The 13,000-nt window shown below is 37.8% G+C and overlaps 1 protein-coding gene and 1 long non-coding RNA gene across 6 annotated transcripts; both read left to right on the top strand.

Moving 5' to 3' along the window:
• Positions 1-716: 716 nt before the first annotated feature.
• Positions 717-2,959, top strand: LOC131230401 (uncharacterized). Of its 2 annotated transcripts, none has more exons than XR_009164012.1 (4): positions 717-1,482; positions 1,895-2,115; positions 2,248-2,311; positions 2,608-2,959. It is a non-coding gene; the product is annotated as an uncharacterized LOC131230401 (long non-coding RNA). The 2 variants fall into 2 exon arrangements; XR_009164014.1 differs by lacking the exon at positions 2,608-2,959 and adding an exon at positions 2,402-2,555.
• Positions 2,960-3,571: 612 nt separating this feature from the next.
• LOC131237547 (lon protease homolog 2, peroxisomal-like) lies at positions 3,572-6,357 on the top strand. 4 transcript variants are annotated; one of them, XM_058235367.1, is made up of 3 exons: positions 3,572-3,696; positions 3,837-4,031; positions 6,150-6,357. In XM_058235367.1, the coding sequence occupies exons 1-3, from the start codon at positions 3,607-3,609 to the stop codon at positions 6,222-6,224; spliced, it is 360 nt and encodes a 119-aa protein (XP_058091350.1). In that variant the 5' UTR covers positions 3,572-3,606; the 3' UTR covers positions 6,225-6,357. The 4 variants fall into 4 exon arrangements, 3 of the variants coding, with proteins under 3 accessions (XP_058091350.1, XP_058091351.1, XP_058091349.1); XM_058235368.1 differs by lacking the exon at positions 6,150-6,357 and adding an exon at positions 5,498-6,004; XM_058235366.1 differs by lacking the exon at positions 6,150-6,357 and adding an exon at positions 4,583-4,889.
• Positions 6,358-13,000: the final 6,643 nt, after the last annotated feature.

Below are 13,000 nucleotides of genomic sequence, written 5' to 3'. Positions count from 1 at the left end.
GGCGAAAGGTCTACCTTTTAGCCTCATTTGTATACGAACCAAGGTGAAAGGCCTACTTTTTAGCCTCAGTTGCATAGGAACCGAGGTGAAATATTTACTTTTTAGCCTCAGTTGCATAGGAACCGAGGCCAAAAGTCTACTTTTTAGCCTCCGTTGTGTAAGAACTAAGGCCAAAAGTCTATATTTAGGAATATTGAAAAAAATTGAGAATATTGAAAGAATTAATAATTTTTAAAAATTTTGACAATTGTGAAAAAAATTGAGAATTTAAACAAAAAAAAAAGGGAGATAATTGGGAAAAAATTGAGAATTTTGAAAAAAAAATATTGAGAGTTTTGAAAAAGATTTGAATTTTGAATTCTTTAAGAACTAAGAATTTTTAAAATTTTTGAGAACTTTTAAAAAATTAAGAATTTTTTTTTGAAAAATTAAGAATAAAAAATGATAATTATGAAAAAGTATGAATTTTTATAAAAATTGAGAATTTTATAAAAATTAAGAATTTTTGAAAAAAAAAAGAATTTTGAATTTAAAAATCTTTTAAAAAATTGAGAAATTTCAAATAATTAAAAATTCTGAAAAAAAATTAAAAAAATTCAAATGAAATTGGATGATCTTTTGGAAAGATTTCACACAAAAGCCAAATGCCTACTTTTTAGCCTTGGTTGTATAGGAACCGCGGCTAAAAGTCTAATGGAAAAGCGTGCGAGAGAGATCTTCATTCTCTTTCTAAGGTTTTCCCTGGGATTTTCTCACGCGCATGGATGCTCCATTCCTTTGCATGTATGCATGTATGACATACATGCATTCGGCGCCATCCTCAACTCCTTCCATCCTTCTACCCTTCTCCTATAATACCCTCCGTCCCTGCCTCCGTCCCTGCCTCCGTCGTTCGTCTGGAAGCAAGAAAAAAAAAACACAGAGAGAGAGAGAGAGGTAGGGAAACGACAGAGAAGGAGAGAAGGAAATCGACGAAATCTTCTCGCATCTAGGGTTGCAGAAACTCTAACCAGTTTTTCTATCCCTTTTCTCTCTCTTCAAAGCCCTACATTCTGAAAATCCCTAGAATTTCCATCCTAGGTTTCTTTCACGAGCGCCTTGATTTGCATTACTGGGATTTTCTGGAGAGAAAACGGGGGGTTTCTAGGGTTTATAGCTGAAAAAGAATAGAAGCCTCTAAAATCCCAGTTTTTTCCTGAAATTTCTAGAAATCTATTTCGTTTTCCTGTTTGTAAAGGTGGATCTGACCATCGGAGATCTTCAAGGTGCTTTGTGTTTGTCACTTCAGAGTTTTCTGGAGAGGAATCGAGAGGTTTTCGGGTTGCTGGCTTCAGTGATACTGAATCCTCGGAATTTGAGTTTTCCCATCTCCTTTTTGGAGACATCTACCATTTTTTTGCTCGGATCGGAGCTCAATCAGTGCGGAAGCTTGGATCTCTGGAGTTTCCAAACCTTTGGCTTGCTCATTTTCACTGAATTTTTGTAAGAAATCTGACCTCTTGTGTTTCTTTCTCTTTTCCTCCAAAGGAATATGATCTATCTTTCCTTTCCAATCTCTGTTCAGCTCTTCCTCTAAAGCTTTTCATGAGTTTCTTTGATATGTTAAAACTCTCAGAAGCTAAAGTCATCTTTGAACTATTTCTGTTGTTCCATTTCCTTATTTTGCATTTTATAGGTTTTTCCTTCATTAGATTGATGTTCAGCTGTGTATCTAATTCTATTTAAATTAGATGTTGCAATGCTGGATATAATACGTTTTCTTTTTTATTGGATGCTGGATATAAAACTTCCGTAGCTCCTAAGAAGTTTTAAATGGTAGGTGATCATTCTGCACTACTTACTGGATATAATACGTATGGTTCGCTTGAGTTTTGATTCTATCTCATTTTTTTAGCTCGTGTCCTAAAGTTATTCGGCAAAGAAAATGGACTGGGTGAATTTCTCATCAACATTACAGTGGCCCTACCTAGCTCACATGGCAAGAAGTTCATGGTAAAGATTTCCAAAGAAAAGTCTGGTGGGTTTGTCACTTGTGAGAGCCATTCCGAAGAAAAGCGTGTTGACAATATAGTGGGTATTGCATATGCAATGGATATGCTGGATTATGTTGAAAAGGTCAGTTCTGCTATGGTTTTGATTTTTTTATTTCACTCGTGCTCATGAGACTTACTTGCAATATGTTTAGGAGTGTAAATGTTTACCACTCTTTCTATGGCATGGGACAATTTGATCAATCTGCTTTCGAAGGTTGATAAACTAGAAAGTTCTACTATGGGAGCAATTGCGCATAAGCCTACCTACTTTGTACCTGGTAGTTTTTATTTGCATTTAATTATGTAGTTGAGAAACTCGCTACATGCTATCTGTAAAGTTGTTTTTGCAATTTTATTTCATATCACAGATTCGGAATGGAGCATCCATAACATCTAATGCTAAGTGATAATTGTTTATCCTTAGAAGTACTGAATGAACTAACAGACGGTTACCCTGCCTTGTATTATGCTGAAAGACTGCTATACTGCACTTTTGCATTATAAATTTCCATAAAGCTCTTCCTTTTTTCTTTTTTTTTTCAAAATGAATGATGAAATTTGGATGATATCACAGATTTAATGTCCGTGTGGAATTTGCTGAGAGAGTTCCGCATAGGAAGGTTCATATGGCTATTGTTCTAAATGAATATGGTGGAACTGTGGGAGTATGTTTACATCCTTCACATTTTCTTTAACAATGCTCATGAAGTTCAAAAGTTGTTCATGTTACTGTTTATGTGATTTTGGGTGTTAACTATTTTAATATTGTTGCCTCATTGATATTTTTTAACATTGAAAAGTAGTGAACAATTTTAATATTGCTTTTTGTAATAAAACGGGTACCTACTCTGGTTGACTGCCAGAACTTTTACATGGCGAGAAACAGCCACAACATCTTGCTTTCCTAGCTTGGTTTTTAGGAGGACGGACAAAGACTTGACATGTTGGCATGTTGGAGATGCATCAACATCTTAGGAAAGATAACTGTTAGCTGTCTCTAGTATCCATGAATGTGTGCGCGTGCGTGCATATCTGTAGAGTATTTAGCCTCATTGCACCCTCTCCTGCTTCCCATTCTTTTGCACTTGCTAACATTTTAAATAGAATGTGTGCGCGTGCATGCATACTCTGTTTGAGGTTCTCTCTGTACATGCTAGCATAGGATACTTGGTTATGGGGTCAAAGGGCATTAGGAGTAGAATGTTACTGGTAGTTTGCGACTCTTTCAGGGATTGCCTGCCAATTTTCTTTCATGGAACAGTTTTTCATTGGTCTGCAGATGACCGTGTTACTAAATTAGGGAAAAAATGATGCTAATATAATCTCGCTGATCTATGTATGTTTGCTGTGATTGTTGTAGGATATGGTGAAGCTTGTGATTCAGAGATATACTAGAGAAGTTGATGTGCGAAATCTAGAGAGAAACGTAGTTGCCCTGGCTCGTGCAGCTGTTGTTAAAGCTGCTGAGTAAGAATGTGTAGTTCCAGTCAATAAAGATGTATACCCGATGGTAGAATGACTTCTTAATACAAGACTTGCAGTTAGTGCTGAAGTTGAAATAGAAGTCATTCCAATGGGTGTTAACGGACATGAAATATCAAATGCTCTTAGGAGTACCCCAGCATTGGTTGTAGATGAGGCTATGCTGGAAAAGATACTGGGGGTAATATATCTTTTTTCTTGTTAGTCAAGAACCTCTTTTATGAAATTTTATCTTTATGCTAATATGTCAAGTTTATGTTTTTTCATTCATATGGTGAACAAATGCAATGGTATATATTCTGTATTGACACTGGTATGCAGCCTCCTAGGTTTGATGACGAAGAAACTGCAAAACATATGGCAACTCCTGGAGTATCAGTTGGGCTTGTCTGGACCTCCTTTGGTGGAGATGTCCAGTTCGTTGAGGCCACATCAATGGTGGGAAAGGGTGATTTGCATCTCACTGGCCAACTTGGTGATGTTATCAAAGAATCTACTCAAATAGCTCTAACATGGGTAATTTTTATTCATTTCTTCTTATCCGACATGGATTGTTCGGTTATTATGATTCACAGATGCCAGCATGGTTTTAAATGGCAACCTCATTCCTCATGCATGCATCCCTTGTTTCCATGATAGGCAACCTTTAGCTTATGGCCTCAATTCATGTTCAGTTTTGACCTCGTCCTATTGGCTATTTCAGAAATCCTCATTGCTGATGTATCTTATTTGTTTTAGGACAGACTTCATCAGAAATGAAATTCCTCAACTAACATTCATTCATGACCCAAAAAAGAAAAAATCTAGTCTAGAGAGTTCAAAATTGAAGTAAGAATTAAATCAGGCATGTAATGAATCATTTTTTGGAGATTCTTTAGGTATGGAAAATATCAAAGATTCTTTAGCTATGGAAAATTTTAAAGATTCTTTAGCTAAGGCCTGTAGTTGTATCATGCAGGCTTCTTTTTCAAATGATTGTTATATACATTTGGGATTTATCTTTCAATAAAAATATACGTTTGGGATTTTATGTAATTTATTTATTTAAATGTTCATTAATTTGGTAGGTAAGGGCAAAAGCAGCAGATCTTAAGTTTTCAGCTGCTGGGGATATCAATTTGCTTGAGAATCAACATATTCATATACATTTTCCAGCAGGAGCTGTACCTAAGGATGGACCCTCAGCAGGAGTCACTTTGGTAACATCTTTATTTTCTCTGTTTAGTCAAAGAAGAGTTCGAGCAGATACAGCAATGACTTGAGATTACTACCGAGCATACATAATCTAGTTTCTCTGTTGCTCCAGTACATACTACTAATTATACATGATATAGATTACTACTGAGCATACATAATCTAGTTTACTACTAAGTATACATATAGGTTATATATCCAAATTGATATTGTAATTTACATATGAAATGATGGGTGCTATTATTATAACTTTACGTGTTTGATTAACTGAATATTTATTAAAAGAAAACTAAGAGGGGAAACAAAATGGATGATCGGATCATGGGAAGTTATCTGGCTAATACAAAGAAGAGGAATCCTCCAGTTGCCCTAAAAGGCTTCTATCTAGCTCCTACTAAATGCAGCATCCAGCCTAGCCTGTTCCATAACCAACCATTTAGCCTTATGAAATGCTTGATTTGGACATAAGGATTTGTCATTGAAAATCCTGCCATTATGATCCAACCAAATCAACCAAGTGATGCACAAAAGCACCAATCACCATATCTTCTTTTTCTTCCTACCCTTCTTAGTGAAGTGCCACATTGCCAACAACTCTGCAAATTTCCTAGGCATGGCCCAGCAAACCTCCAGTAGCTCAAAGAACCTATCCACACTTTCCTGGAATATGTGAAGTGTAAGAAGAGATGAACCACATTTTCCTCATTTTTTTAGCAAAGGATGCATCTGTTAGGTATTATCATGTCTCTTCCTCAAGTTTTCAAGCATTAGTATCTTGTTTTTGCCAGAAAACCAACCAAAAGCCACCAACTCAGGGTGGATCTGGGAACTTCCAAATGTACTGGATCAGATCCTTGTGAGATTGCAGCTGGGGATCATGAAGCATCAGGTAGAAGAATCTCACTGTATAAGCTCCAGTCTTACTAGATTTCCATACCCTTCTATCCCTATATGAGGTGAGATGTTTGTGATCGTGCAGCATTTCCATCAACCTAACATGTTCCGTAAATCTCCTGATTGAGGAGATCCCTCTGAATGTAGCATTTCCATGGTTGATTTTACATAAAACAGAGAATAGATCATACATTTTAATTTTAATGTAAATTACTACTTAATCCACTATAAGATTGTAAACCATAATTTTGTGTTGTAAAAAAATGATTCATATCATAAATGACCCATAATCCGGATTGTGAGATTTGGAACAGAAAATGTTTTTGGGGTGGCGATTTCTCCACTCAAAGAAGACGCACCATTGCCAAGATTCCATTGACCTGACGTTCCAATAGGTTAAAAGCAGAGTTATTTCTATTTTTGTTTTTAGATTCAGTCACTTTCTCGGGTTGTAATAGGGAAGATAGCATGGGGAGTTGTGTTCATTTGACACATGGACGGTCGCACACAAAATTATTGCTAATGGCGAGTTCTTCTTCTTTATAGATGCTTTCAGACAACCGAACAAGCTGTAGTTGTTCATCAGCCAAGCAAAAGTCATACCCAAATCTTGCGTTGTGACTTTGTATTATTTGTGGAACCTAATGTTGTGTAATAGTTTGATTGAGTTTGTTTTGAAAACTTTAAATAGTAAACAAGTGAGATTGATTATTTGATTGAGTTGTTAACTATTTTGTTAGTATTATGGCTTTCATGATTGATTGTTTCATGAGTGGATTGAATGAATGGATTAGTAGTTTAAATAAATATTTTTAAAAATTAAACATTTTTAGCCTCAATTTGTAACCGAGGCTTGGATTTAGCCTCGGTTGTTGAGAACCAAGGCTGAAATTCCCCTGGCTAAAGGCTTTAGCCTCGGTTGTTAAGAACTGAGGTTAAAAATAGATTTAGCTTCAATTGGAGGTAACCGAGGCTAAAATTTGGATTTAGTCTCAGTTGGAAACAATGGAGGTTAAAATTTTGATTTAACCTCATTTCGAGAAAACTGAAGCTAAAAAGGTCTTTTAGCCTCACTTGAAGAACCGAGGCTATAAAAGTCATTTTAGCCTCAGTTGCTAAAACTGAGGCTAAAGCCTTTAGCCATGGGGGTTTCAACCTCAGTTTGGATAACTGAGGCAAAACTGAGGCCAAAGGCTTTAGCTTCAGTTTTTAACCTTTTTAGCCTCAATTTTGAAACGAGGCTAAAGCCCCCTTTTCTTGTAGTACTTCTCCATACACATCCTATGGTGACACATAGTAAAGTCAACGTCTTCGAACTGAAAACGTTTCTCTCTACAAAGCAACCTTTACCACTAGCCTTGTTCACATCCAAACTTCCCCCTGAACCCACTTGTTACTCCCAAGCAAGCAAAAGCCAAGAATGAAGGTTAGGCATGGGCACTAAACTTGATGTTCTTCTTAAACAAGGCACGTGGATTCTTATTCCATCCCATCCAAATAAAAAAAGTGATTGATTGTAAGTGAATCTATAACATCAAGCAATGTACTAATGGAACCATCAACCTATACAAGGCTCAACTTGTTGTTGAAGGATATAATCAACAATTGGAGTGGACTATTCTAACAGATCTAATCTTATCATCAAACTAACAACGATATGAGTTGTCCTAGCCATTGCAATAAACTTTGATTGGCTCATTTGACATATAGATGTTCAAAATGCATTTCTACTGGTGGGTTTTTCCTCCTCAGAAAGAGGAGAGAACGAGCTCGCTCAACTAGTCGAGTGGTTCTCGACTTAAAGTCCAGAGCAAATTGGTTTGAGACTCCGTGATGCTCGACCAGTCAAGGGAGGTGCTCGACCGGTCGAGTGCGCCGCTCGACCGGTCGAGGACCCTACTCGATCAGTCGAGGTTACGGAGATTCATGTCTGGATTTTGTGCGGACTGCATAAATTTGAGGCGGTTTTGCAAGAGGTGCGAAAGGGAGTTACATAAACTATAAATATGAGTCCCTAGGGTTGTTCTACGTAATGCAAGAGAGTTTCCTATAGCTTTACAAGAGTTTGCTAAAGATTTTAAGGCTATCAAAAGTGTGTGTGAGAGAGAGAGAGAGAGAGAGAGAGATGAAGCTTGTGGAATGGAGGTTCTGCTCATAGAGGTAATCTACTATGCTCTCGATATCTCAGCGCTTTTACGTCCTCGTGATCGGTGAGATCTTTCCATTTTTCTTTATTCTTTTATTATTTATTCATTCTTGCGTGGGTGAAGAAGGTTTGATTCAAGCGGTGTGTGCTTGTGATCAGTTGTAGCGTTTTACTTCATAGTGGATTGTTGATCTAAACGAGGTCCCGTGGTTTTTACCTCTTTGAGGATTTTCCACATAAAAATCTCATATGTTGTGTGGTTTGTGCTTTGATTTATTTCATTGCTTTATTATCCCATCATTCTGGTGTTTTTGGGAGGCTAGATCATAGGTTTTGTGCAACGGCCCCCCAACATCTACATGGTATCATTAATGAAGAGGTAGTACAACCACTGGGGTTTATTAATCCCAACAAACCTACTCATGTTTTCGATTACATGAAACTCTTTATGGCTTAAAACAAAGTCCAGCAGTCTAGTTCTCACGCCTAATGAAATACCTACATAGGTTAGGACCTTCATGGTTCTATTGTCAATGCCTCATTATTTGTTTCGATCATTTACAGATTTTGTGTTATAATTTTTTAAAATTATTTACTTCCCATGTGGATTTCTCAATGAATGGAGGCTGCTTCACATGGACTGCAACAGCTTTTTCGGTAGCTCATGACTTGAAAAATAAAACAAACTTTGTGACCCCCACCATAGCATGTGTTTTATCCATGATGTCCATTCATTTTTTTTTCAGATTATTCTAGGACACAAACCCAAAAATCAGGCAGATCCAAAGCCCAAGTAGACCACAATACAAAATAAAAATTTCAATGGTTATCATTCAATCCCCAGTTTTTTGTGTAGTGTGGTCCACTTGAACTTTGGATTTGCTTTATTTTTTGGCCCAAGCCCCAAATTAATCTAAACTAAAGAATGGACAACATGAATATAATACATACATCATGGCGGGGCTCACGAAGTTTTGGACTTAAAATCATTGAAATTGTTACGATTTTTTAGGTGAAACTACTTCCATTCAAACACCTCTAAGACTATAAGTATATTTTTACCCCAAATACACAAGAATTAGCCCATTTTAAACAGATATTGGAGAATGAAATATTTTCTTACTATACACATGGATAATAAAGTCCTACCTGATATATAATCTAACGACTCCACTTAACAACTTTCAAGCATGGTATGCATGGAGCTCTCTCTCTCCCAGCATTGTGTGGCCTAATTCAATCCCTGTCATAACCACCAGCAGTATGTGTCCTACTCGAACCGCTGTCATAACCAACACCAATATGTGTCCTAATCAAATCACTGTCATATTCAATCCCTGCATCCCACCACCGGCGTAGGGGCCTAGTTACTACCCTTGGCGGAAGATCCGGGGGCCACTAAAGGGCCACTGTAATGTGTGAATTTTATCCGCACAGTTCATCCATTTTTCTATATCACTTTAGATTATTGGACCAAAAAATAAGGAAGATCTAACCCTCAAGTGAACCACACCAAAGGAAGCAGCGGTACTAAGGACATCCACCATTTGAACCTTCTTAATGTCCACAGTGTCATTTATTTTCCATCTAACCTGTTGATATGGTCATATACGATTGGATTAACTGAAAAAACAAATATCATCTTGATCCAAAACCTCTATGGTCTCTAAGAATTTTTCACCGGTAGGAATTTAATCCTCACCGTGTGGTCCATTTGAGTATTATATATACGCTCTTTTTGATATCATGATCGAATAAAATAATATGAAAAACTGGATGGACGGTGTGGATAAAACTCATACATCGGTGGCAACTCAATAGCCCACGGAGCCTCCGTCAGTCCCGAGCTCCGAACAGGAGTGGTAGCACCTAATCCGCGCCCCTCGCATGAGCGCATTAGCTACTGACAGGTTGAGTAGACAAGTCAGGCTGCTTTGGTGACGTTACCAAATTCTGTGAAACCCGCCGTGACTTATATTTTGTATCTGCGTCGTCCATTCATTTGGAAAGATCATTTTAGAACATGAGACAAATAATGGGCCAGGAAAAAATCTCGAGTGGATCCTATGGTGGAAAACAATGGGAAGAGTGATGCCCACCCTTAAAATATTCTATGGCCACAAATGTTGTTTTCGATCAAGTTGATATTTGTGTTTTACCTTATTTCGTGTCTTCGTTGACTTAAAAACAAATTGAATGTTAAGTAAACATCATGTTGGACTTTAGGAAGGTTTCAACGGTGGGTGTCACTCTCTTCACTATTTTCTTTATAGGTCCACTCTAGCTTTGCATCTACCTTATTCTCTGGCTCATGCTTTAAAATGATCTATTCAAATATGTGAATGGTGTAAATATAACATATACATCATGATGAGGCCACGTAACTTGGTGATGTCACTTCATTAGCGAGCAACCAATGTCGCTGCTCAACCTGTCAGCAGCTAATCCACATCGTGGATTGGCTAGTGTACCGCACACCAGCGATTTAGATGGTGTGTTGATGTCAGCAAGATTTGTAAATTGTATCACGAGCTATGTGTTATATCCAAACCATTCATCCATTTAGCCAACTCTTACCAAAAAATTAATACGGATGTAAAGAGCAAGCGGAACATACTACAAAAGGTAGTGGGAGATTGAATGTCTACCATTGAAACCATTTTCGCAGTCACATAAGTTTTGGATCAATATGTTATTTGTTTTTACTCTTGATCCAAATTTTTTTGACCTTATATATTAACAAATTGGATAGAAAATAAATGTTATGTGGGCCCTATAAATATTTTAATGGTGAAAATTATTATCCTTATTTGTATTGTGGTCCATTTGAACTTTGGATAGGATTCATTTATCAGGTCATTCTCTAAAATGATAACTACGTGGATATAATAAACACATTATTTTATTTACCGTATAACTTTGATCTCTTTTAAACCGTTCCTACACCATCGAGCTCGAGGAGCGTTAGCGCTGGTCTTTGTAAGACGCGTACCGACGTCAGCTGGTATGATACACCAGCCAATACACTTCCCACGCTTACGCCGTACAGAAAAATTGATCACCGTAGATGTCACCTTTTATCCAGTATTTTTTATGAACCTACGAAACATAACTTACCAACTTAGACCTTGCACGTACGATGAAGAACATAATACCCCTGCCTTCCTTTCGGAAGCGGATTGGCCGGCGTGTGAAGACGAGCGGTGACACTCGCGGCCCACCATGATATATGTTTTGTATCCACACCTTTTGTCTATTTAGAGAGATCACTTTAGGGCAATATCCAAAGAACGAGTTAAATCCAAATCTCCGGACCCCAGAAAACAGTGGGATAGTGACGCTGACCGTTAAAAACTTCTAAAGGCCACAAAGTTTTAGATAAAGCTGATATTTGTGTTTTTCCTTATTTTTTGTCTTTTTTAACTTTTGAACATGTAGGATTTCTGGATTTCAAATAAACATTATAATGGGCCTTAGGATAGTTTCAACGGTGGGAATCACTCTCCCCACTGTTTTCTTTGGTGGGGTCCATTACAGATTTTTATTTGCCTTGTTCTTTGTTCTTACCCTAAAATGATATCTAAAAATGGATAGACGGTGTGGATATAACAAATACATCATAGTGGGGCCCACATGACTTGGTGACGTCACTTCAGCAGGGACTCGCTACTCAACCTGTCAGACCTAATCCGCCGTCCGGGGAACGGATTGGCTACTCCCCCTGCCACCAGCCCCGTGGCTGATGGTCGGTGCTCTATCGACACCGCTCGTGCGGCGGGCCGCCGCCGAACTACCCAGCGGGCGGCGGTGACACCGCCCGTTCGGCGGGCCGCTGCCGACAAGACCAGCGGACGTGGTTTTCCGTTAAAGGGGAAGGAAGAGAATGGCAGTGAGGAGGGGGCATTTTCGTCCTCAAATTCGCTGTCTATACGTACAAGGTCTAAGTTGGTAAGTTAAGCTTCGTTTGTTTCATAACAACCGCTGGATAAAAGGTGGCGTCTACAGTGATAAATTTCTCATTTCACCGCCTATGCGAACCCTTCGCTGCTCAGGCAGTGACGCTTGATAGACAGGCTCTCCTACACAAGTTGTATACATTAACTCAATTGAAATGGACTAAATTGTGGAGCCAACTGTCCCCGGATTGGCTGAACAATCCTTAACTGCTTCGTTCAAAGTTGTAAGTTAAAGTAGGATCAATGATAACTGTCATTTTCAACCGTCCAATAAATGTCCAATCTGACAGTTATATAATCAAATAATGGTAATTTTTGGTGCATGATACTCCTAAACTGAGACCCATAACTTGGACAGTTTACTTTGAATTCTTATATCCCACTGATGCAAGTTAAGTATGCCCGCGAACCATCCACCACACTCCATCAGAGTATCAAAGTTCTTCTCTTTCTAACCTAACCCTATCCAATACATACGTATGAATTTCAACTTCTGTGAATGCGATGGTACAGTTTGCAATGATCCATCGACTCTTGCAATTCTATTCTTTGACGCAAAGGATCTGATCGTACAACATTTACTACTGATCAAACTTCGATGCTCTGATAGGTTGTGATGATGATACGCGGGCACTTATAAACTACTTAAAAGTTGCATATATAGTTCAAATTAAACTGTCCAGATTGTGTCTCTCAGTTCAAATGTTTCATGAACCAAAAATATTTTTTATTTGATTATCCCATTATCAGATTGTTGGATAATTAGTGGACAGCTAAAAACGAAAAACATTCAATGGTTCTATTTTAACAAACAAGTGTCCACTAATCAGAGGTTGCGATTTCTCAACTAATCTGATTTTGGGACTGTGACTGATCCACAATGGGTTACACAATTTAGTCTGTTTAATTTGAGTCAATCTGTGCCACGTGTATAGTTTTACAGTGCCTGTGTATCAAACGTCATACTCCACCGGTATAAAATAACTCCCGCATGATAAACATGCTAAGATCTGTATGCCACGAATGGGAGCAGAGTAAGCCACAAAGTGTTGAACAGTTACGGCGACCTCCGTAATCGTGAGAAGAATATAGATGATTAAAGTAAAACTATAAATATAAAAGGAATGTAAGAGGAAAATTTCATCTCATACCAACCCAATTAAATCCGGGAATTAATTTTCAATTATCCTTTTAATTACCGGTCCTTTTTACATTTCGTAGTGTAAATCACCTTACTTTTCTTGCATAGTTAATTACATTTCTTAGTGTAATATTTTACTTTCTGTTTGCTGTTT

This window comes from Magnolia sinica, chromosome 2 (genome assembly GCF_029962835.1).
Source record: "Magnolia sinica isolate HGM2019 chromosome 2, MsV1, whole genome shotgun sequence".
NCBI classification, from domain to species: Eukaryota; Viridiplantae; Streptophyta; class Magnoliopsida; order Magnoliales; family Magnoliaceae; genus Magnolia; species Magnolia sinica.
Note: the sequence above shows the minus strand (reverse complement) of the source record. Positions and strands in the feature narration are given on the sequence as shown.

Excerpts from the sequence above, each read along its gene's own strand:
- LOC131237547 (XM_058235366.1), top strand. The coding sequence starts at position 3,607 with ATGGGTGTTAACGGACATGAAATATCAAATGCTCTTAGGAGTACCCCA. Across the intron at positions 3,697-3,836 it reads TGCTGGAAAAGATACTGGGG|CCTCCTAGGTTTGATGACGA; the intron begins GTAATATATCTT and ends ACTGGTATGCAG. Across the intron at positions 4,032-4,582 it reads CTCAAATAGCTCTAACATGG|GTAAGGGCAAAAGCAGCAGA; the intron begins GTAATTTTTATT and ends TTAATTTGGTAG.